At 37.6% G+C, this 26,243-nt stretch overlaps 1 protein-coding gene and 1 long non-coding RNA gene across 2 annotated transcripts; one reads left to right on the top strand and one right to left on the bottom strand.

Annotated features, from left to right (window-relative positions):
• The first annotated feature begins 393 nt into the window (after positions 1-393).
• Positions 394-5,630, top strand: LOC145955701 (uncharacterized). Its single transcript, XR_014432361.1, has 3 exons — positions 394-918; positions 1,022-1,053; positions 2,403-5,630. It is a non-coding gene; the product is annotated as an uncharacterized LOC145955701 (long non-coding RNA).
• Positions 5,631-8,590: 2,960 nt separating this feature from the next.
• On the bottom strand, positions 8,591-12,766 carry LOC109810110 (uncharacterized). Its single transcript, XM_020373494.2, has 6 exons — positions 12,686-12,766; positions 12,488-12,633; positions 11,755-12,208; positions 9,521-9,748; positions 9,302-9,438; positions 8,591-9,098 (listed from the first exon to the last, which is right to left on the bottom strand). Exons 1-6 carry the CDS (start codon positions 12,764-12,766, stop codon positions 8,591-8,593), a joined length of 1,554 nt encoding a protein of 517 aa, XP_020229083.2.
• Between the last annotated feature and the right edge of the window lie 13,477 nt (positions 12,767-26,243).

The raw sequence follows: 26,243 nt of genomic DNA on the forward strand, positions 1-26,243 counted from the left end.
GGATGAGCTTCACCACATTATATATAAAAGATTATTATTTTCGTGTTGTAATATTTGTTATGAAAAAAAAAAATTTCTTAACTTTATCTTTTCATATTCTTTTTCTTTATTCATATCTTTCATATTCTTATTAAATATTCTGTCTTCTACTTAGTTACTTTTAATTTATGCTTATTCCTCTACCATATTTTTTTCTCTTTCTTTTTTTTTTTTCTTGGCATCCTTCTTTTTTCTTTCAAATCAGACAAAAGATAAGAGAGAATATATATTTTACTTTATTTTATACATTTTAGTTTTAATTATGTAAATAATGTTGTCTCGTTAAGAATTATATATTATATTTGTGGATCAATTTACATGAATATTAAAATAATACATGATCAATAAAAAAAATCATATTTTACAAATTTAGATTAATTTTTTATTATCCGATTTGAGGCTGTACCTAAATTATATCATAAAAAGAAAAGTACTATAGATGAAAATACTATTATAGTTAATATATTAATATGTGACTAAATAGAACATTCATATCTTAATGTCTATAAAAATGGACAAGTTCTTAGCCTCTTGAACGTGAAGTGAGTGAGTGAAACTGTAGGAAGATGAAAGGCCAAATTTCCCATCAATCAAACACTCTTCCATGTTCTCACTTTTGTGGTTCAATTTTGCACTTTCGTGGTTTCGTGTGGCAATGGTGGCACAATTTTCAGTCTTTTATAGGGCGGGAGGAATTGCTTCTCGGTTGTTCACACAATTGTCAATTAAAGCCTTCACTTTCATGGTGCCAAAGAGAAGACAAATGAGATAGGGGGAGAGAGAGAGAGTTGGTTAATTCATTCAATTCAAGTTTGATTTTGTTGGAAATTGGAAAAGAGAAAAAGTAGTAGTTGACAAAAGGTTTATTTTGTTACGATGGTATGAGAGTTGTAAATTTTTTAAAATTTAATTTCAGTTAGAAGGTATCAAAATTAAAGGATTAACAAAATTCAACTCTTTTATTCTTTTTTGTTCTATGCAGTGGATGTTACAAGTCTCATGAAAAAATTACAGGTATATATTTATCCTACATTTTTAATCCTTTTAAGTTTTGAAATTGAGACGCGTAGTAGTGTAATTTATTATAGGCTTAATTGCTTTTTTATCTTTTAAGTATTGTAATTGTACAATTTTGATTTTTAAAATTTTAATTGGGTAATTTTAATCTTTATTGCAATTGTGTGATTTTGGTCCTTTAATTTTTAATTGAACAATTTTAGTCCTTCAAATATTATAATTGTACGATTTTAGTCTCTCCCATTAAAAATTTAATAATTATAATATATATATATAATATTTTAAAATTATACAATTATTTGTCTATTCAAGTTAACGCATATTATAATTTTCTTCAATATATCAAATGATATATATTTACTTTTAATAAATAAATAAAATTTATATATTATTATTTTTATAATATTACTGATAAATTAATATCAATAATATTATTAGTATATTTATAGATAAACTAATAATTTAATAAATATAATTTATTATATATTAATATACTTTTACAAAAATATAAGTATATTAATTAGAAATATACATATTTTTTCAAATATATTTATATATTTATAAAATATTAGTTTATTAACAAATATATTAAAAATATTATTGATATACATATCTTTTCTTATATATTTATATAATATTAGTTTGTTTATAAATATATTAAAAATATTATTGATATTAATTTATCAATAATATTAAAATATTAATAATATATAAATTTTATTTATTTAGTAATAATAAATATATATCATTTAATATATTAACAAAAAAATTATAATATACGCTAATTAACTTAAATAAGCAAATAATTGTATAATTTTAAAATATTATATATATATATATATATAATTATTAAATTATTAAATTTTTAATAGAAAAAACTAAAATTGCACAACTATAATAGTTGAGTAACTAAGACTGTTCAATTAAAAACTAAAGGACTAAAATCACACAATTACAATATTTTAATAACTAAAATTACTCAATTAAAATTTTGAGGATTAAAATTGCACATTTGTAAATTGTAATACTTGAGGGATAAAAATACAATTAAGTTGTTATTATATAAGAACTTTTATTTTATTTTTTATTTCTTTTGTAATAATTACATCATGTGAAATAAAGCTCTATAATATTATTTAGGGGTTTCATTTCGTTTTGATCATCTCAAGTGTTGAGGTCACACATGAATCAAGAAAAAGAGAAAGTGTGGTCGAATTAGAGGCGATGATAGTGCAGAAGTATTTAAAAGAAAATCGAAATATAAAATTTGACAAAAATAAAATATATATTTTTTTACGTTTTTGTTGTTTATTATTTTATTTAATGTTATATTTTAATTGTTACAGGTGGTCTACCACTGTAGAATTTGATATTAATGTATTGTGGAACAAACTTAACTTGAGAAAAAAAAGGTGATTTACTATTTATAATTGGTTGGTCTGTGTTTAAGTACACATATTGGTATCTAACTTTAATTTTCTTTCCTTACATTTATTGGCTAAATAAGAAAAAAACATAAAATTAAACAATTGTTTGTGTTAAAATTGCAAGTCAATTAACTTACAGTGATTCAACTATTTCGTAGAGAATATATAAAGTGAAACTAAAAGGAGAATCTTAATTCAAAGATTTGATTATCAATCAAGAGGTGTCCATGCTCATGTTTCATCTTCTTTGGCATATACTATGGAGACCGGTTTTGAAACAATGTGATTTTTGTTTTGTTTGATATTTGTTTTGTCTTTTCTCCTATTTTATACCAAAATTAAAAGAAAAAGGAGAATTAATGTTGTTATAGCAAGTTTATGTTATTTATTGATTGTATATGTTACCTTTTCGAATGACAACTTTACTGATTAAATGATATAAAGAATATTGTATGATATTTATTCATGTTTATATATGTTCTGTGAATTTTTATTTTATTTTATTTTATTTTTCATTAATATAATGTGAAGTATGCTTAAATAAGTATAAATTTTTAACACTACAAGAAATGTTACATATAGTGACATACAAAAGTGTTACTATAAGTATAATATATGTAGATATATGTCTATTTAACATATAGTTACACACAATTTTAGCTTTGATTTTGAATGAGATTTAACAACATATTTTATATGTCACTATAGTCTATACTCACACTTTTTAATAATATACCAACATATATTGTAGTTATTATGTGGGTAAAAATAATTTTTAGTGACATGTATAGTATTACTATAGGTGTGTGTCACTATATGACAATTTTTTTTGTAGTGTAATAGTTTTAATTTAAATAGCTATCATGATATTTAAATTATTTTTATTAATACCATTTTTTAAAAATAATTCATATAATTGTTATTAAATTAAAATTTAATATTTACACAAAAATTTGTAATGATGTAATTTAAGAAATGACAATTTATGGTTGTGACATTTGATATAAGGAAAAATATAAGATATAACAACGATTAATGTTATTAGAGAAAAATATTTTATTGTACGATTTTTAGTTGTTTGGAAAATATAACTTGCTGTGACTATATTAATTGTTAAGAAAAATCATCTTATACCAACAATTTTAGTTGATAAAAAGATTGATTTTTTGCAAAATAATAATTGTCAAGATACAAGAAATATAATTATGACTTTAATGATTATCACAAATAACTAATAATAATAAGTGTATCAAAATCAAAACGACAATTAAATATTTTGTCTTTCACTTCGTTACCTTTAATCTTGTACCATTCCTTTTCTTTTTCTTTTTTCTTGATATCCTTTCTTTTTCTTTCAAATACATAACATAATAGAGGATATAATTTTTTCCTCAATTTTATATATTTTAGTTTTAATTATGTAAATAATGTTACCTCTTTAAGAATTTTATATTATATTTACGGATCAATTTACATTAATATTAAAATAATACTTGATTAATAAATATCATATCTTATCAATTTAGATTAATTTTTTTTATTGTCAGATTTGAGACAATACATAAATTATATCATAAAAAGAAAATTTAAGCAAGAAAGTAAATTGATGACCTACACTACTTTATATATATAAAGATTATTGTTTTCGTGTTGTAATATTTGTCAAAAAAAAAAGTTTGTTAGCTTTTTCTTTTCATATTCCTTTCCTTTATTGATATATTTCATATTCTTATTAAATATTCTGTCTTCCACTTCGTTACCTTTAATTCTATATCATTCTTTTTCTCTTTCTTTTTTCTTGGTATCCTTTCTTTTTCTTTCAAATACATAAGATAATAGAAGATGTATTTTTTCCTCTATTTTATGTATTTTAGTTTTAATTATGTAAATAATGTTATCTCTTTAAGAATTTTGTATTGTATTATAGATCAATTTAAATTAATATTAAAATAATACTTGATTAATAAAAATTATATCTTATAAATTTAGATTGATTTTTTATTATCAAATTAGAGACAATACATAAATTATATCATAAAAAGAAAATTTAAGCGAAAAAGTAAATTGATGACCTACACCATTATATATATATATATATATATAAAGATTATTGTTTTCGTGTTGTAATATTTGCCAAAAAAAATGTTTGTTAGCTTTATATTTTCATATTCCTTTCCTTTATTCATATTTCATATTCTTATTAAATATTCTGTCTTCCACTTCCTTACCTTTGATCTTCTACCATTATTTTTATCTTTCTTTTTTCTTGGTATCCTTAATTTCTTTTTCTTTCGAATACATAAGATAATAAAGGATATATTTTTTCCTCTAGTTTATATTTTTTTAGTTTTAATTATGTAAATAATGTTATCTCTTTAAAAAATTTATATTATATTTATGGATCAATTTACATTAATATTAAAATAATACTTGATCAATAAAAATCATATCTTATAAATTTAGATTAATATTTTATTGTCAGATTTGAAACAATACAAAAATTATATCATAAAAAGAAAAATATTATCGATGGAAATACCATTTTTGTTAATATATTAATATGTTAAGACTAAATTGGGCATTCATATCTTACTGTGTCTATAAAAATGGGCTAGTTCTTAGCCTCTTGTGAACAAGCCCACACTCTTTACATGAACTGAAGTGAGTGAGTGAAATTGTAGGAAGATGAACGGCCAAACTTCCCATCAATCCAGTGACAACATCATTAGCCACCAACAACGAGTGGATGATTCGATTAAGTCTGCACCACCACCATCCTGGTACAAGATCGTTAGCTACGTAAAACGACTGGATCATTTGATTCAGAGTATGAAACCGCGGAGGAATGAGTCACAATCACGTGACAACATTGTTAGCTACGAAGAACGAGTGGATAGTATGATTCGAAGTGAATCTGGAACATCATGGTTCAGCACAAGAACAAGCACAAGCACAAGCACAAGCCTCACATAAAATATAAACCATGAACAACCAGTGAATCATGCAATCTAGACTTGTATTCGGTTATGAATCTCTCATGTAGTTCAAAACTATTAAGTACTTTGTAACAGTGTCAACAGTAAACACAAGTAATAGAGAATGATATGTAGAATGGAATAAACTCTGGAATTGTATTATTTACCAGTATAGATTTCTTACAAGAAAACGAATACTACTATAGCAGTAATTACAAAGCACAAGGACCAGGGACGGATCCAGGTTGAGAGTAGTGGGGGCACTTGTCCCACTACTATTTCACACATACATATTTTTTATTTTAAAAAATAAAAATTATATTTTAATAAAATAAATATATATTTAAATTATTATATGAATGAAATATAGATTTGTAGAAGAGATTTATTTATTTGATGTTTGTCAAATTTTTGAAGGAAATTAATTCTCTTATGTGATAAAAATTACTCCTTAATAATGAATCAATTTTCTTAAAAGATTTAATTATAATATATATATATATATATATATATATATATATTAATACTCACATATATAATGTAATATATTAAAAAAATCAATTTTTGATAAAATAAAATTTGCAATATGCATGTTTACCTTTTGTGTTTTCTATTTATTGCATATATTGATTAAAAAAATTAAAATAAGAAAAATCGAAAGATTTATGTTCCATTTAGAATTGTTATTATAAAATATAAAATAAATTATCATCTAAAAATACGTATTAAATATTAAAAACACGTTTATATCATAAATAAATTAAACTTGATTTTTATAAAATTTAACATATTTATTTTATATTTTTAATAGTGTTGAATTATTATAAAGTAAGTCTTTAGAGTTGTTGTTCTAACAAAAAATTTAAAAAAAATTGTCTATGATAGATAAATAAGTCATACTTAAGATATATATATTTTTTAAAAAGTTAGATTCAAACCTATTAAGTTATAATAAAATTTAGTCTAACCTAATTTATTTTCATATTTACTTGTAATCGTAAATATAAAAAATTATAAAAATAATTATGATAATATATTTATGCTTTTAAAAGTTATATATGTAAAATTTTTAATACTACAAATATATAAATAAGTATTGCCCCCACTATCTAAAATTTATGGATCCGTCACTGACAAGGACGAACAAAAATGCAATGAAATGAACCCCAAGAGAGAGGAAGGTTCTGCCAACAATTCCCATTCATGCTTTCTCCCTCCAATCAGCCTGATCTTTATGCTATTTGCCTTGCCACACATAGTCTTCTAACCGTACGTTGGTTATTTTGGGTCGCGAGCTTTTTCTTATTTTCTCATCATTTGTATCCACTGCCACGTGACCACTACCAGCTGTCCCCACATTCTCCTCATTTGTCTTTTCTGTAATTGGCTACATTACATTTCCTGCCCCATTAAAAACAACCTTGTCCCCATGGTTGAATTCTGGAAATGCAGATTCTAATGCAGTGTGATCCTCCCAAGTTTCTTGAGTGTTATCCAATCCCTCCCATTGGATTAAGTGCTGTTGAACATGCTTAGTGCCCTTGATAATCACCCGAGACTGAAGAATAGCAGATAGTTGAAGTATTGGTTGTGCATCATTGGAAGTGATAGGTAAGGGAACATAAGATTGAGAATGATGTCCCTTACATAGTTTAAGCTGTGAGATTTGAAAGACTGGATGAATCTTAGCAATCTCAGGTAATAACAACTTGTAAGCAACCTTGCCAATCCTTTCAATAATTGGGAATGGGCCAAAGTACCTCAAACTTAGTTTCTGGTTCTTCCTCAAGGCAATTGAGTGTTGTTTATATGGTTGCAGCTTGACCAACACTTTGTCTCCAACATTAAACTACACATCCATCCGTTTCTGATCCGTATTTTTCTTCATTATTTGTTGAGCTCGATGAAGATTATGCTTAAGTTTGGACAGAATGATGTCTCTCTGCAACAACTGCTCCTGGACTAAAGTCAAATCTGCTGGATCAGGCACATATTTGACTAGCTGAGGGGGATCTCTTCCATATACTGCCTTAAAAGGACTCATACCAGCACTGCACTGTGGTGATAGGAAGTGTTATACCAGAATTCTACCCACAACAAGAATTTGAGCCACTCTTTAGGGTTTTGAAATGTAAAACACCTCAAATACATTTCCAAACACTTGTTTAGAGCCTCAGATTGTCCGTCAGATTGAGGGTGATAAGCAGTTGACATGCTAAGAGTTGTGCCACTCAACCTAAACAAGTGTTGCCAAAATTGGCTAGTAAAAACCCTGTCTCTATCTGAAATTATGGTTTTTGGAAATCCATGTAGTTTAACCATAGTAGTCACAAAGCTTTCTGCCACCTGCTTTCTAGTGTAATCTGTTTTCAGAGGAGAGAAATGGCCATACTTAGATAGCCGATCCACTACTACCATGATTACTGTGAAGCCATGAGATGAGGGAAGTCCAGTGATGAAATCCATAGCTATGTCCTCCCAAATCAAATTCGGATTAGGGAGTGGTTGTAATAACCCCGAAGGAAGAGTATTAGAGGTCTTTGCTTGCTGGAAAATCAAGCAATTTTGAACAAACTCTTTAATAACAACATTCATCCCTTGCCAATAAAACTGAGAAGAAATTCTAGCCAAAGTTCTGGAATAACCAGCATGACCACCTGTGGCAGAACCGTGGAACTCTTGTAACACCTGTTGGACTAAGGAATGATTAGCTAGAAGAACTAATCTTCCTTTCCAAAATAGAAAACCCTGCTGAACTGAATAATGAGGATTGGGAGGCTGGTTTTGCAAACAAGCATCCATAATCATTTTCAACTTGGAATCTGCAAGAAGTGCTTCTTTCAATTTTGGAATGAAGTGTAATTGAGGTTGGGACAATGCCATATAAAAGGATCTAGAAAGGGAATCAGCAGCAACATTATCTTTTCCCGGTTTGTATTCTATAGTGAAATCATACCCCAAAAGCTTGTGCAACCAATTCTGCTGCTCAGGGTTCAAGAGTGCCTGATTAGTAAGACTCCTCAAGCTTTTCTGATATGTTCTTATGATGAATTTATGATCCAGCAAATAATGTCTAAATTTAGCCACTGTTTCTGTAATAGCATAGAACTCTCTCATGTAAGCAGATTGTCTCTACATCCTCGAATTCAATTTTTTTGAGAAGTAGGCTATAGGATGGGATTCCTGACTCAAAACGGCACCTACTCCTAACCCCGATGCATCAGTTTCCAAAACAAATGGTTTGGAAAAATCAGGGAGGGCCAAAACTGGGGCTTTAGTGATGGCTGTTTTAAGCCTCTCAAAAGCTGCAGTAACTTGTGAATCCCATAGGAAGTTATCTTTCTTCAAAAGATTGTTTAGAGGGCCAGCTATGGATGCATAACTCTTGATAAATCTTCTGTAATATCCTGTAAGTCCGAAGAACCCTCTCAACTGTTTAAGATTTAGAGGAACAGGCCAGTTCAACACTGCTTGGATTTTATCCTTCTCCATTGCCACACCCTCACCAGAAACAGTGTGACCCAGATATTCTACCTGCTGTAATCCAAAGGAGCATTTGGACATTCTTGCAAACAACTTATGCTGCTGTAATAGTTTCAGAACCACTTCTAAATGTTGCAAGTGAGAGGACCGAGATGAGCTATACACAAGGATATCATCAAAGAAAACTAAGACAAACTTTCTAATGATACCTTGAAATATTCATTCATGAGGCTCTAAAAAGTTGCAGGGGCATTAGTCTATCCAAATGGCATAACAAGCCATTCATAAAGGCCTTGATGGGTTCTGAATGCCGTTTTATGTCTATCCTCCTCCTTCACCAATATTTGGTGGTATCCAGACCTGAGATCCAACTTGGAAAAGAAATTAGCACCAAATAACTCATCAATGAGTTCATCCACGGTAGGTATAGGGAAATTGTCTTTGATAGTGATGGCATTGAGGGCCCTGTAATCAGTACAGAATCTCCATGTACCATCCTTTTTTTTTTACCAAAATAATAGGTGAAGAAAAAGGGCTAGTACTAGGGACTATAATCCCTTCATCCAACATGTCTCTAACCATTTTCTCAATCTGTAATTTTTGGCTATGAGGGTATCTGTAAGGCCTCACCTTGACAGGTCCGGATCTTGGTTGCAAGGGAATGGTATGGTTTTGAGACCTATGAGGAGGTAGCCCAACAAGAATGGCAAAGACTTCCTTATATGTATATAACAACATAGTTAGTTCTGGCTCTGAGTCAGTAGGAATATCAATCCATTGATCCAATGGGGACAGAGGAGGTTCAATCTGCAAGGCAAACAACTTATCAATAGCATTGGTGTGAGGACCCTATTTTTCATTTCCCATTTTCACCCTTACTCATTTTTTAGCCTCACTCACCCTTCCTCACACAACTCATTTTCTCTCCAAACTCTCACTTCTCCTTTTCTCTCTTTTGCTTATGGCGATTCTTGGCAGCTGAAGGTGCATAGGGGGTGTGAGCTGATTCCTCAAGTTGATTTCTTCTCCGTTCACTTCCAAGCTTCTCTTCTCCTTCATTCTTTTCTTCTCGAAACTCAGAATCTTCACCCGAGGTAAGGGAAGCTAGTAAATTTGGCTGTTTTCGACTCAGAATGGGTCTTAGGTACTTCTATATTGCTTGTTGTTGGATGATTTCTGGCAGAGAAGGGTTCAAATGAAATTTTGGGGTTTTCGGAACTTTGAGGAAAATTTGGGGTTTTTGAAGATTTGTGGTTGCATGTGGAAAATGAACTATTTTTATTGATGTTTGATGAAAATGGGAGATATTGAATGGTTTGCATGTTGGATTTTTGTTGAGTTATGCAGATTTTGGTTAAATTTTTCAAAAATGAAGTGTTGCTGCTGAGCTTCGCGTTGAGCGTTGTTCATCGCGCTGGGCGCGTGGCCACCAGGGGACCCCATTTGGCCAAGCTCGCTGGGCACAATGATGAGTGCGCTGGGCGCGTTTGAGAATGTGGGTCTCTGGTTGGCCCGCGCTGAGCGTGACTTGGACCGCACTGGGCGCGATACTCGTTGTAACTTACTTTTGGTTTCTTGAGGCTGCGCTAAACGCGGCCCTTGTCGCGCTGGGCGTGAGACTCCTTGGGAGTCTCTACCTTGTGGGCGCTGGGCGAAATTCTGAATTGCGCTGGGCGCGAGACCAAGGGGTGGTCCCTACCTTCCCCGCGCTGAGCGCTGGGTTAGGTACGCCGGGCGCGTGAGACTCCTTTGAGTCTCTTCCTGGCCAGCGCTGGACGCAATGGCCATTGCGCCAAGCGCGAGAGAGCCTTGGGTTCTCTGGCTGAGTCCTGTCGGGGGCGGGCACACCTGCGCTGGACACGCTGGGCGCGCTGGTGCTTTTCTGGTTGCGTTGCGTTGGGCGCAACCACGTGTGCGCCGGGCGCGAAGATGAGATTGTGGTGTATGATGTTTTATGTTGAGTTGAATTGAAATGGAAGGTTATGAAATGATGTCTAGTAGATAATGTTGTTGTTGACATTAAATTGTATCTGGTGAATGTGTTGAGAAGTGGTGTTGTGTTGTAGATGATATGTTGAACTGTGAAGCTGATGTGATGAGTTGTATAGTTGTGCAGTGTTATGTGATGGCTGAGTTGTTGTAGGCCCAAAGGGCTGAGTTGTTGTAGGCCTAAAGGGCTGAGTTGTTGTAGGCCTAAACGGCTGGGTTGTTGTAGGAGATCTCCGAGTTGATATGCGTGACGACGCATTGCATGCTTATTGATGATCATGTTGAGAACCCGATGGGATGTATGTTGATGAGGTGTTGATAGTTGTAGTTTTTTTTATATTTCCTAAATCTTTCTATATGTTGTTCCTTTTTATGCTAGCTTACCCTTTGTGTTTCCATGTGGTTGGACTGCTATGATCGTACTATGTACGGGAGCAGAGCAGGGATAGGTGGTGGATAGTGGTGAGTCGGTAGCTGATAGATGGAGCTGACTTCTATGGATGCTTTGTTTGTTTTGGTCACTTGGCATAGTGACTTTTGATGTAATTCTTGTATTGCATGCCCTAACTCTAGTCGGACTCGGGACATATGTATATATTTATATTCTAGACTCTAGATTTATATACTTGTTCTACTCTGTCTAGTGTTTCCGGTGTGTTATGGTGATGAGTGTAGTGGCCAGCCGGGTCGTTACAATTGGTCTGTTGCATTCTCCTCATATGATTGAATTGGGCTGGAATAGGTAACGTGGCCTGGTCCCCATGTAAAGTTAAAAACTAATTGCCCAAGTAAAACTTCAATATCAATTTACTATAATCTGAAACATGGGCACCCAAGGTAGCTAGCCAAGCTGCCCCTAAGACTAGATCAGCTCCAGAGACAGGTAAAAGATAAACAGGTAACTTTAAGGCATGGCCTTGAATTGTTACTTCCAAGTCCCTAATCAATCCTTCAGCTACTAGAGCATTGCCATTCCCAACTAATACTTGGAAATTAGGTATGGGTTCAATTGGCAGTTTTAAACATTGAGCAATCCTGTGTTGCAAAAAATTATCCGAGCTACCACTATCAAGTAAGACCTGTACCCGCATACCCTTGATAGATCCTTGGAACTTCATCGTACCTATTCCAAAAGACCCTTTTAAAGCATTATATGATAAGTGATGCTCCTTTACAGTCAAATTTTCCACAATATCTAAAATGTCAGGTGGATCAGGTTGGATGTCAGTATTATCATCCTCTTCCAATTGTAACAACAGGTACTGCTTATTTGGGCACCTATGGGTTGGAGAAAATTTTTCATCACATGTGAAACACAACCCCTTCTCTCTACGTAATTACATTTCAGCTGAGGTCATCTTTTTTATATTGGTGTTTCTTTGATTGGTCATAGTTGTAAGAGGGTTAGGGCTCGACAATAAGGGTGGAAGATTGGAAGACTTAAGTGATTGGGTCAATGGTAGGCTAGTGTTTGGGGATTGTGTTTTGGTTTGAGGGTAGGGATAATATGTTCTTGGTCTGGGTAAGTATTTCTCTTCATAGAGCTTAGCTAAGGACACTGATCGAAGCAATGTGGTCGGGGATTGTGCAATGACATCCCTACGAATGTCTGGTTTAAGGCCACCCACAAAACAGTCCAAAAGAGCCTCAGTGGTAACTCCTTGTACACGATTAGCTAAAGCTGTAAACTGAGCATAATAATCCTGTACAGAACCAATTTGAGTAAGTTAATTTGAACAAATTTGATCGAGGTACTTCATAAAGAGAGGGCCCAAACTCCGATTCTAGAGCTCTAGTGAATGCAACCCATGACTGAAAAGCATTAGCTCTTGACATCATCTGGAACCACGGCTGATTCTATCGTTTCAAAACGGGTCGAGTACTCCTTATCGCGGGATTCCATCTTTTTCAACAAAACGCTTCATATTGGAGGCAAGGTCCTTCAGGCGCGTGTTTTCCGCCATCTCTCAACAAAAGCACCAATGTAACAGTGTCAACAGTAAACGCAAGTAATAGAGAATAATATGTAGAATGGAATAAACTCTGTAATTATATTATTTACCAGTATGGATTTCTTACAAGAAAACGAATACTACTATCAGTATAGCAGTGATTACAGAGCACAAGGACGAACAGAAATGCAATGAAATGAACCCCAAGAGAGAGGAAGGTTCTGCCAACAATTCCCATTCATGCTTTCTCCCTCCAATCAGCCTGATCTTTATGCTATTTGCCTTGCCACACATAGTCTTCTAACCGTACGTTAGTTATTTTGGGTCGCGAGCTTTTTCTTATTTTCTCATCATTTGTATCCACTGCCACGTGACCACTACCAGCTGTCCCCACATTTTCCTCATTTGTCTTTTCTGTAATTGGCTTCATTACATACTTACCCTTTGAACTAATACTCTTCCTTTATGCCAGTGTGATATTAGAAGAAAAAATAATATTGATTATCCTATTTTTATGATTTATTTTGCTCTTCTATTTTTTAAATTTTGGTCAATTTTCTTCTTCTGAAATAGTGATTTTTTATATTTATTTTGAAACATTCTCAAAAATTGTAATTCCCAATGTTTATAATTTTTAGAAATCATGTTCACAAATACGAAAAAATTTCTCTCCCACTATATGTCTCTTTAGCGTGCCACCATAAGTTGCTCTTCAATTATATGTTTTTGATGCTTAGTGCGAGACTTGTTTCACACTTAACATCAAAGTACCATGTGCTGTCTATGGCTCTGGCACTTAGCTAAGAATGCTTACGATTAGTAACCAAGCTTTGGCATTAAGCATGGATACTCTACCTTTTGTGGCTTTCGCGTGGATATTATAATCAAACCTAACATTTTTCTTTACTTTTTTTTCTTGAAACTTCTTTATCTTTATCCACCATTCATTTTCTTCTATATTTTAATTATCTTTATGTTTTCGTATTCATAACCTTTAAATCACTCGGATCAGTATAATAGATGGAAAATTATGTTAAATACATATTAGGTGTTAAGTTCAATCTTCCTTATCGTATAGTAATATTTTTTTAAGAGAAATTCTATGGTATTTGTATTATTTAGGAAGGTACCGGTAATTATAATTTTATTTTATATTTTTAATAATTTATTTAAATATTATTTATGATATTTTATTTTTTAAAATTTTAAATTATTTAGTCATTTTATTTTTATTTTATATATTTTAATTTTATTTGTAATAATATTATTATATATTTAAATAGTTTAATTTTAATAATTTTTAAAATATATTTTTGTCTTTTCACTTAAAATTTTTAAATTTCTATATTTTAATTTTAATAATTTTTTATTTCTACTATTTATTAATTTTTTTTAATATTTTATAATATTATTAAAATATTATAATTTTAATCTCTATAATTTTATCTTACTTTTCATTTTATAAATATAATTTAGATTATTTATTTTATAATTAATTTTTTTTTTTAATTTTTATAAATTTACATAAAAAAATGTATTGAAACCCCTCAATCTTTAAAGGTACCGTAACAACTCCTTATTTCTTATTGATAATTCTTTTTCTTATATTTATCTTTCCATATTCTTTACTTTTATTCATATTTTTATATTCTTACCGAATATTGATTCTTTCATTTCGTTACCTTTATGCTTACCATTGTACACATTTCTTTTTTCTTTTTTCTCTTTATCCTTCATTTTTTTTTCAAATCAGACAAAGGATAATATAGTGGGGTATTTGTTTTTACTCTACTTTATAAATTTTAGTTTAAATTGTGTAAATAATGTTATCTCCTTAAGAATTTTTACATAATTCACGAGTCGTAGTCGTGCAACATGGGTTCCAGATTGTTCCGGAGCATGGCAAAAATAACAAGACATGATAGTATATCTGTATAATGTGGAATAGGATACAAAAGGGGCCGGTAAGGAATTACTGTTAGGGTTGGATTGAATTTGTATTTTATTTTATTTTATTAAATTAAATTTAATCGAATTGAAATGGATTTGTCTATTTTTTTTTTAATTCAAATAAAATCAATTTGATTATAATTGAATTGGTTTGGATTAGACCATTAGATTTATCATTTGAAAAATAAAAAATAAATATTATATTCTGACATATACAACTTTAAGATTACGTAGATTGTGGGGGTGTTAATTGAAATTTTATGAATTAATGAAAAATTTTAGTTAAACTTTTACTCCAAACTTTAAATATTTTTTTTATATAAATTTATTTTTTTTAATATATAATTGTTCCGGCCGAAAGGTAGACTAGGGTTTTTTCCTAGGTTAAGCCTTAGAGCCAGAGCATTCAAAAGTGTAATCTGCTTTCTTAGCTTTAGGGTCTTAGGTTTTATACTTTCTCGTTCATGGGCCTTACGGGCCCCGTGAATGGGGGGGATCTCCTTAACCGTTATTATTTGGATAACACTTGGTTGACGCGAGGATCTTCAGTCAGGTTCCGACCGACCAGACCCATACCGAGGGAGTGGTCGGGTATTGGCCGAGTGGGGTCTTAAAGGCGGGGGGGATCGGAACAGGGCCGATCGGGTTCAGGAGAGGGTAAGGTCGGATCCCGCTCATCCTGTGAAGGTAGGCACAATCGGGAATCGGCCGAGACGGTACACTTGGCTTCTAGCCTTGAGCCTAGGAGGCAAAAAGGCTAAAGCGACTATACCTCTTAACAGCATCGGAAATGGGCCGAGAGCATTTATCGGAAATAAATCGAAACGGTACACTTGCCTTCCAGCCTTGAGCCTAGGAGGCGAAAAGGCTAAAGCGACTATACCTCTTAACAACATCGGAAATGGGCCGAGAGCATTTATCGGAAATAAACCGAGAAGGTACACTTGCCTTCCAGCCTTGAGCCTATGAGGCAAAAAGGCTAAAGCGACTATACCTCTTGAGAACATCGGCAATAGGCCGAGAGCACTTGTCGGGAACCAGCCGAGACGATACACTAAGTTCGGATTTTGGGCGAGTCAGATCTAAATAACTTTTACCTGTAAAAACATCTCCGCCAGAGGGGGTCTGTCGGATTCCAATAGGTTGATTGTGGGTCTCAGAGTGTTGCACACGAAAAGTCACGTATACCTTGTCTCTTCACCTTACCCTTGAAGAGACACCCATTTATTGTAGCGCCGTCACCGCAGTAGGCACATTATTACTGTGCCACGTGTCATGCGTTTCGTGTGACTATAGCGTGTGGGGCCCTTGAGGTCACAGGGGCGTGGCGCTTCACGCGCGTTGTGCCTTCACGCCTTCCCACGCGCGCCCTTTCAAATCTATAAATACATGCCCTTGGTGGAGGGAAAGTGTTTTTTCCCCCCATTTCCTTTCTTTTCCGTGCTTCGTCTCCGGCGAGTTTTCTCCCTTTTCTGCGCCTTCTCGCGGTGGTTCACGGTGGTTCTTGTGGCAGCTTTGAGTGGGGAAGAGGTGTTTGTGAGCCTTTAGGTACGCCTACCTATTTTATCGCGTTTGTGTCTAAGTTTTCTGGTTGTTTAAGAAATTTGGGTCTTTTTAAAGCATGGCGTCCGTAAATTATAAGGAGATTTACGAGTGGGTGAAGGATGATGTACTGAGGTGTGAGTCCTCCATAAATTCTTGGCCTATAATGGAGAGTTTTAATAGAGAACACGTAGTGTCGCGAGGCCCCGAGGACGTCTTAGTGTGTGAACCTTGCGTAGATAAGGAGCCCGTGTGCGTGAGTTCGGCTTCTGAGCGTTTCACTTTTTGTTACGCCACTCTCATTTCCAAACTTAGGGTTAGGTGGCCCCTTACCGAGTGTGAGAAAGGAGTTCTCCAGAGTTTGAATGTTGCCCCGACCCAGTTCCACCCAAACAGCTGGGCCTTTGTCAGGGGCTTCGAGATATTGTGTCTTGGGCTCGGTATAACTCCGACCACCAATGGTTTCTTTTACTTTTTTGAAGGTCGGTCCTCTAAGCGTAGTAGTTGGATGTCTGTGAGTGGGGTTTCGGGTCGGGGATTGTTAACCTTATTTCAATCGTCTTACAAGGACTTCAAAAAGTCTTTTTTCCGCGTCTGATGCCGTCCAGGACACGAGGACGTATTTACGGGGTATCCCCTTTTTTGGAACAAGCACACAACATCCTATGGCGGACTAGATCTCGAGTCACTCTCCGAGAAAGAACGAGAGGACGTTAAAAAACTCGAAGATCTTAAAACTATTTTCAACACTACCAAACTCCTAGATCTAGAAAATAGGCCTCAAGAATTGAAAATATACATAGGTATTATGTTGTTTGAACGCTTTGTACTGTTATGATTTTAATTTCGCTCCTTTGTATAACTTGTGGATGTGTTTTGCAGAGCGGATGGCTGTTCTAAGCAATCGGGAAATGGCAAAGTTGTGGAAGCAACAGAAGGCTTCCCAGGTCGCCGGGTTGGAGGAGTCGGAGACCGAGAAGGTCATCGCTGCCGATAAGCCGACTCCCTTAGTCAAAAGTGTGGCCGAGACGTCCCACAAGCGTCGCCGAGAATCCGACAGGCCTATCTCGGTGGTGAACCTAGAAACACTGATAGCTGCCGAGGGAGATAAAGGCGAGGCTGAAGTGCAATCTACTGAAAGGACTTTGAGCATGTGCCTTGGGGAGAACTGGGACCCTGTGGATCTCGGGACCGATCGTGGTAAGGCTTTATCTTTCTAGGATGAAAAATTCAATCATTCCGCCCACATTCGTGAGACTGACCTGCTGGCTGGAGACAAGGATGACTTGGAAAAGATGAGCGCCTTTTCCATTGCCAAGGGAGTTGAGTCCTTGACGAACCGGCTTTCTGCCCTTTCCTTGATTAATGAAGACAAAGTTCGTGAGATGGCTAGGGAACTCAAGCTTCAAGGAAAGAAACTCAACTCTTTGGAGGGAGAATTGAGCAAAGTGAAAGGGGACTTGAAATGGGTGACCTCCGAGAGGGATAGGCTCCTTGAGGGGCGCCGAGCCTTTGATGCCGAGAGGGAGAGGTGGGTCGCCGAGAAGATGGCGATGGAAAAAGAATTGGATGAGGCACGCCTGGCACGAGACAAGTCGGCCGATGCTGCGAATGTCTTCGAGAGTGACTTGTCCGCGGTGAAGATGGAAGTGGGGAAGCTCGAAAACGACCTTCAAGCGGTCAACATGGATTCTCTGAAGAAATTCATGCAAGGTTTTGATGCCGCCACGAGTCAAGTAAAGTTCCTCCATGCCGATATCGATCTCGGTGGGCTTGGCTACTTCAAGGAGATTGTGGATGGGGAACTTGTGGACCCCCCAGAGGACGATTGATCTTGTCCTTCAAACTTTGTATTCGCCCCTTCAATTTCTATTGTGTTACCCTTACCCTTTTGTTGTCCTTATCTTGAAACACTTTATGGAATGTGTTCTTTTTCTTTTTACAGTGCCTATTTTAACTTAGGAATTCGTCCTCAATTAATTCGTCCTCACTTCTCAAAGATAAGAAAGTATATTTTGCCGAAACACCAACTTTAAATGCAAAAATTTCTAAGTTATTGAAAGAAACTTAAATAGAGTGATCGCCCAAATGACGACTCTAAATATTGAGCAAAAAGTTTCTAAGTTATTAAAAGAAACTTAAACAGAGTGATCGCCCAAATGACGGCTCTAAATGTTGAGCAAAAATTTCTAAGTTATTGAAAGAAACTTAACCATATGGTCGCCCAAATGCCGACTCGCATTAATATGAGAAATATGTAATTCCAAAAAGAGGGTCAACCATATGATCGGCCAAATGCCAATTAAATAATGTGAAAAATATTTCCAAGTTTAAAATGAAACTTAACCATATGGTCGCCCGAATTCTGACTCGTATTAATATGAGAAATATCTAATTCCAAAAAGAGGGTCAACCATATGATCGGCCAAATGCCGATTAAATAATGTGGCGAAAATTTTCATGTTTGAAAGAAACTTAACCATATGGTCGCCCAAATGCCGACTCGCATTAATATGAGAAATATGTAATTCCAAAAAGAAACTCCACCATATGATCGGCCAAATGCCGATTTAAATAAAAGGAACAATTTTTCTAAGTTAAAAAGTTGAACCTTGATGTAACTAATCGTTCGGATACCGACTTGAATAAAAGCAACAATTTTTCTAAGTTAAAAAGTTGAACCTTGATGGAAGTGGTCGTCCAAATGTCGACAGGAATAATGACAAAAATTTGTCTAAGTTAAAAATTGAATCTTGATGGAACTAGTCGTCCAAATGCCGACTTGATGGAACTGGTCGTCCAAATGCCGACTTTGATGGAACTGGTCGTCCAAATGCCGACTTGAATAATGACAAAAATTTGTCTACGTTAAAAATGAACTCTTTGAAGATGGAATTTCATGGACTAATCGGCCGAAATCCGATCCACGTAAGTAAAAACTGTCAAAATCAGTCGGATTCCGATCCGCATAAACCGATCAGTCAAATTACTCTAACCAGTAAAAGAAAATATGTTATTTTGAAAACGAAGTCTTCGCGGATTTACTTGGGTAAATATTATTCAATTTTGAATTGAATAAACGGGCGAGAGACTGTCCATTGGACCGACGTGTTTGTCATGGTACCTGTCCAACTGGGAAAAGGAAACAACATTTAGCTAATGGAAAATCATCTTCACTCGTATGAAGAAGTCGCCCAATATCCGAATGTGTTAAGTGTAGTCGTCCATCGTGCAGCCCACCTTTTGTCTTCGAGTTATTTATACTCGCCCAGTCGGACGTTTGCCGACAATCACGATTTTTGTCTTCGAGTTATTTATACTCGCCCAGTCGGACTTTTGCCGACAATCACGAGTTTTGTCTTCGAGTTATTTATACTCGCCCAGTCAGATTTTTACCGACAATCATGAGTTTTGTCTTCGAGTTATTTATACTCGCCCAGTCAGACTTTTGCCGACAATCACGAGTTTTGTCTTTGAGTTATTTATACTCGCCCAGTCGGATTTTTACCAACAATCACGAGTTTTGTCTTCGAGTTATTTATACTCGCCTAGTCGGACTTTTGCCGACAATCACGAGTTTTGTCTTCGAGTTATTTATACTCGCCCAATCGGATTTTTATCGACAATCACGAGTTTTGTCTTCGAGTTATTTATACTCGCCCCGTCGAATTTTTACCGACAATCACGAGTTTTGTCTTCGAGTTATTTATACTCGCCCAGTCGAACTTTTGCCGGCAATCACGAGTTTTGTCTTCGAGTTATTTATACTCGCACAGTCGGATTTTTACCGACAATCACGAGTTTGTTCACTTCTGTATAAGAATGTCAAAAGTCATAAGAGGAAACAAGAGATAGTGATATTCATTGAATAGAGAAATTATTGGATTGTGGTGCCTCGTTAAAAACCTTCTCAGCAAAAACCCCTCTTATTTTTACGGGGAAAAAATACTGAGTTAGGAAAAGAGTGCACCTAATACAAAAGGAAAGAAAAATAAGCTATAATAGAAACATAAGTTTGCGGCGTTCCAAGTTCTCGGTATCATCCCTCCATCCAAGGTCCTCAGTCGGTAAGCTCCCTTTTCGACCACATCATCGATCTTATACGGGCCGACCCATTTAGGTGACAGCTTGTTCCTTATCTGTGTTAGCTGAGCACGCCTCAAAACTAGATCTCCTACAACAAAGTCTCTTGGGACGACCTTTGTGTTGTACTTGAAGGCTGCTCTTCTCTGGGCTGCTACTTGATTTATCCTTGCTCTCTCTCTTGTCTCTGCGATCAGGTCCAAATCAACTCGTCTTCCCTGGTCGGATTCTTCTTCAGAAAAAGCTGTAGTACGTACTGAAGGCTCTGCAATTTTGATCGGGATCATGGCGTCGATTCCGTATTCCAGATTGAAAGGAGTATCTTGGGTCGACGAATGAACAGTTGTGTGGTACGACCATAGCACTCGAGGAAGCTCCTCCACCCATGAAGCGCCTGAGTCTTGGACACGCTCCTTCAAACCTGAAAGAATTACCTTGTTGGCCGACTTCGCCTGGCTGTTAGAATGTGGGTGTTCAACGGAAGTGAATGCCATCCGGATGCCACCTCTTTACAAAAATCACGGACTCTCGCACTTGCAAACTGTGTCCCATTATCAGAAACGAGCATTTGAGGGACTCCATACCTGCACCCCACGTTCTTCCAAAGAAACACTCTAACCTTCTCTGCTGAGATGGTTGCAACTGGCTCCGCCTCGATCCATTTGCTGAAGTAGTCTACAGCTACTATCAAGAATTTTAGTTGTCTTACCGCGATCGGAAATGGACCGAGAATATCGATACCCCACTTGTGGAAGGGCCAAGGGGATAAGATTGAATGTAGTCGTTCAGCTGGGGAATGGTGCAGGGTTGCGTGTCTTTGGCATCCATCACACTTTTGGACCCAATTGACGCAGTCGTTCCTCAAGGATGGCCAAAAGTACCCAGCTCGGGCAACTTTGTATACCAGAGCTCGGCCTCCGATATGACTTCTGCACATTCCACTATGTACTTCATCCATCACTCTCTGTGCTTGCGACATGGTCAAACACCTTAGGAGAGGAGAGCTAAAGCCCCTTCGGTACAGCTTTCATTGATGACTATGAACCTGGCCGACTCTCTTTGTATCAGCGACGCTTCCTTTTTGTCCTCTGGCAACTCCCCCCGAGTCAGGTATACAATATAGGGTCCCATCCATGGCTCGAATTCTTCTTGGATGAAAGAGACACTCTCCTGTGGCTCATTAATGCTCGGCTGAGCTAAGGTTTCTTGGATGACCGACCAAGTGGCTCCTGGCTTCTTCGTGCTTGCTAACTTTGAGAGGAGATCTGCTCTCAAATTCTGCTCCCTCGGTACATGATTAAGCGTGAACTGTCGGAAATTTTTTGATAAGAGCTTAACTTTTTCCAAGTACTTAGCCAGTTGAGGGTCCTTTGCCTGGAAGGTGCCAGCTACCTGCCCCGTAATCAACTGAGAATCACTTCGCGCTGACAAACTCGTCGCCCCCATTTCTTTTGCCAATGCCATGCCGGCTAGCAACACTTTGTATTCGGCCTGGTTGTTGCTCGCTCAGAATTCGAAACGTAGTTATTGTTCCAACAAAATTCCTCCCAGTCCTTCCAAAACGATCCCTGCTCCACTTCCTCCAAGATTTGAGGCTCCGACTATAGATAGGATCCATTGCGTCTCGCCGATGCTGCCCTCGTCATCAGGTGAGGTCAGCTCCATCACGAAATCGGTTAGCGCTTGAGCTTTTATTGCTCCCCTCGGCTCATACTTGGTGGAATACTCCGATAGCTCTACAGACCACTTCATCATCCTGCCTGCTAGGTCGGGCTTCTGTAGCACTTGCCTAATCGGATGATCAGTTCGGACTACCACCTCGTAGCTCTGGAAATAGTGTCTTAACTTCCGTGCTGTAACCAGTATCGCAAGAGCTAACTTCTCAATCTTCTGATACCTCGTTTCTGCTCCTTGTAGGACCCGACTCACGAAATACACAGGAACTTGAGAACCTTCCTGCTCCTGGACTAGAACCGCACTAACAGCTCGGTTGGAAACCGATATGTAAACCAACAAAGGGATATTTGGCCTCGGTTTCGTCAAGATCGGTGGCGACGCGAGCGACTTATTCAACTCCAGAAAGGCCTCCTCACACTCGGTCGTCCAAGCAAAGCGGTCATTCTTCCTTAAGCATTGAAAGAGCGGGAGGGCCTTGTCAGCTGCCTTTGAGAGAAAACGCGACAAAGATGCCATTCGTCTTGCGAGTTGTTGCACCTCCTTCATCGTTGCTAGACTCCTTATATTGATGATCGTCGAGCACTTATCGGGATTTGCTTCAATGCCACGATGAGTTAAGAGGAAACCAAGGAACTTTCCTGCTTGGACCCCAAAGGAACACTTCTCGGGGTTCAACTTGAGTTGAAACTTGCCTATGGTCTCAAATAGTTCCTGCAGATCGTCTAAATGCCAACTCAGACTCATTGACTTCACCACCATGTCATCCACATAGGCTTCCACATTCTTGCCCAGCTGGTTCACCAACACTTTGTCCATCAAACGCTGATACGTTGCGCTTGCATTCTTCAAACCGAAAGGCATGACCTTGTAGCAATAATTGGCTTGATCTGCGATGAACGCAGTTTTGTCCTCGTCCGCCGGATGCATTCGGATCTGATTGTAGCCCGAGTACGCATCCATGAAACTCAATAGTTCATACCCCGACGCGCCGTCGACCAGGCAGTCTATATTCGGCAAAGGGTACGAATCCTTTGGGCACGCTTTATTAAAATCCGTGAAATCTGTGCACATTCTCCACTTTCCACTGCTTTTACGTACCATAACCACATTTGCAAGTCAGGTTGGGTATTGTATCTCTCGTACGTGTCCTGCCATTAATAACTTGTTCGTTTCTTCAGCGATGGCTTTTCATTTTTCCTCCCCGAATTTTCTCCTTTTCTGGATCACTGGTTTCGCGCCTGGGTCTATGGCCAGCCTGTGGCACATGAAGTCGGGGTCGACTCCTGGCATGTCTTTGGCGTGCCACGCGAATGCCGATATGTTCACCTTCAATACCTCTATCAGTTTCAGTGCGTCCTCCGGGCTTAGGGATGTTCCAATCTTTACCTTCTTCCCTTCCATTACGGTCACTTCTTTAACGTCCTCGACAGGGGCTGGTCGGCGATCAAAATGGCTTATTCTGGGGTCTAACTCGACGGAGTGGACCTCTTGCTCCACCTGCGCGGTGTACAGTCGCCTTTGCGCCTTTAAGCTATCCCCGTAACACTTCCGGGCAACCTCCTGGTCTACCTTAAGGACTCCCACTGTGCCGTTTGGCAACGAATATTTTACCTTCAGATGGGAAGTGGACACCACAGCTCCTAGCTTGTTCAGGGTCGGTCTTCCGATCAAGATGCTGTAGGATGACTAGGCGTTGACCACCAAATAACGAACAACCACCGTTTTCATCTGAGCTCCTTGGCCAAAGGTCGTCTCCAGATCGGCATATCCCCTCGCGATGACCTGGTCTCCTGCAAAACCCACTAGAGTCCCTGCATAAGGAATGAGTCGGTCGTTAGGTATTTTCATCCCCTCAAAAGCCTCCCAGAATAGGATGCCCGCGGAACTTCCCTGATCGATCAAAACACGCTTCACATTGTACCCTATAATGATTGCCAATATGACGCCGGGGTCGTCCTCGTAAGGGGCTACTCCTTCATAATCCGAGGCTGAGAACAAAATCTCAGGCTGAGATGGTCGCCTGAATTCCGATACTGTCAGCACCGACCGAGAGTACCTCTTTCGGGCAGTTGAGGTAGCTCCCCCGCCTGCAAACCCCCCTGCGATGGTATTGAAGTCCCCGTGGATGGGTTGCTGGTGGGTTTCTGACACCTTCGTTGACGCATCTCTGGGAGGAGTTCTCTCTCTACGCCTGTCCCTCCTGGGGTCATCCTGTGCGCGCCGGTGTCGCCTATCCGACGAGCCTCCTTCTTGTTTCCTTGCCACAAGCTCTTTCAGTCGGCCCTCCTTGATCAAACGCTCGATCTGCCTCCCTAGGATGAAGCAATTTTCAGTGGAGTGTCCATGAGCTCTATGGAACTCACACCAGTCAGTTTTAAAGGGTCCCAATTGACGATCCGTCGCCGCTGGAAATTCAAACAACGATGCGCTATTGACATCGTGAAGTATCTTTCGTCTGGGAACATTGAGTGGAGTAAACCTCTCTTCGTCATTGTTGCGTGACCACTCGCCCCTTGCTCGACCACCGTGATCGGCCTGCCTGTAATTACCTTCCTTCAAGTTGTAACGGTCACGTCATTTACTCCAGTCCGATCGCGGTCGGAGATGCTTATTTCCCTCCTTATTGCTGCCCCCCGCCTCTCGACTTTTCGCTGCTCTTTTGCTAATCTGTCCTTCCTCCGTCTTAATGTGACTCAGTGCAAAGGCTCTCCCCTCCGACATCGTCTGGCAATTTGCTCTTTCCAGAGTGATGTCGAAAGCTCCAGACCTTAGGCCCTTCTGGAACGCGATGACAGCCATCCTCTCATCCAAAGATGCTATCCTCAAAGCGACCTCATTGAACCTTTGCATAAAGTCCTTCAACGACTCCTCCCGCTGCTGCTTGAGATCGAACAAGTCCGATGTAATCGGTGGCTTCTTCTTGTTGGCGGCGAATTGCGCCATGAAAAGCCTACTGAAGACGTCGAAGTCGGTGATTGATTGGTCAGGAAGACCACTAAACCAATCAAGTGCTGCCTTCTTGAGTGTTCCCATGAAAAGCTTGCAGCGGACTTCCATGCCTCCTCCACAGATCAACATTTGGGCTCGGAAATCTGTCAAATGCTGACTGGGATCCTGCGTTCCATCAAAGGGCTCGACTTGGGGTATTCGATGATCCCTGGGGATGGCCTCGGCTTCTATGGCTCCCGAGAAAGGCCGAAAATCCCTAGGGACTTCCAACATGACATCTTCCTCCACCGTCCTGGTACTGGCTTCTATTCTGGCCTGCATCTCGTCCGCTCGCCTCCTGATCTCCTCGTTTTCACGTTGGATGGCCTCCTCTCTCTCCCTGGATCGCACATTCTCCTCCCTTAAGCCATTGATCATGGCCATCATCTCCTCCATGGTAGGGGGTTGTGAATTGTTGTTGTTATTGCCGCCTCTCGCCATGGCAGAGTGTAGGTTCTTCGTATTTCTTGGGGCGTAGGAAAAGTTTCATCGTAGTCCCACGGTGGGCGCCAAAATGTTCCGGCCGAAAGGTAGACTAGGGTTTTTCCTAGGTTAAGCCTTAGAGCCAGAGCATTCAAAAGTGTAATCTGCCTTCTTAGCTTTAGGGTCTTAGGTTTTATACTTTCTCGTTCATGGGCCTTACGGGCCCCGTGAATGGGGGGATCTCCTTAACCGTTATTATTTGGATAACACTTGGTTGACGCGGGGATCTTCAGTCAGGTTCCGACCGACCAGACCCATGCCGAGGGAGTGGTCGGGTATTGGCCGAGTGGAGTCTTAAAGGCGAGGGGGGGGGGAGGGATCGGAACAGGGCCGATCGGGTTCAGGAGAGGGTAAGGTTGGATCCCGCTCATCCTGTGAAGGTAGGCACAATCGGAAATCGGCCGAGACGGTACAATAATAATAAAAATAATATTAAAATTGATCATTTGGATTATTAAACTTCAATCCGAATAAATAATTTAAAACATATAATTACGTAAAGAAAGACTTAATTTTTCGATTGTAAGGATTCACATATATATAATAATTCTCAACACAATTATATCTTCCACAAATAAACAATCTAATTAGTGCTCTAAATTCATATAAGAAACTTTGCCGGCCGCTTGACTTCTGGT

The sequence above is a fragment of the Cajanus cajan genome, chromosome 3, assembly GCF_000230855.2.
Source record: "Cajanus cajan strain Asha chromosome 3, NIPB_CcT2T_4, whole genome shotgun sequence".
Lineage (NCBI taxonomy): Eukaryota > Viridiplantae > Streptophyta > Magnoliopsida > Fabales > Fabaceae > Cajanus > Cajanus cajan.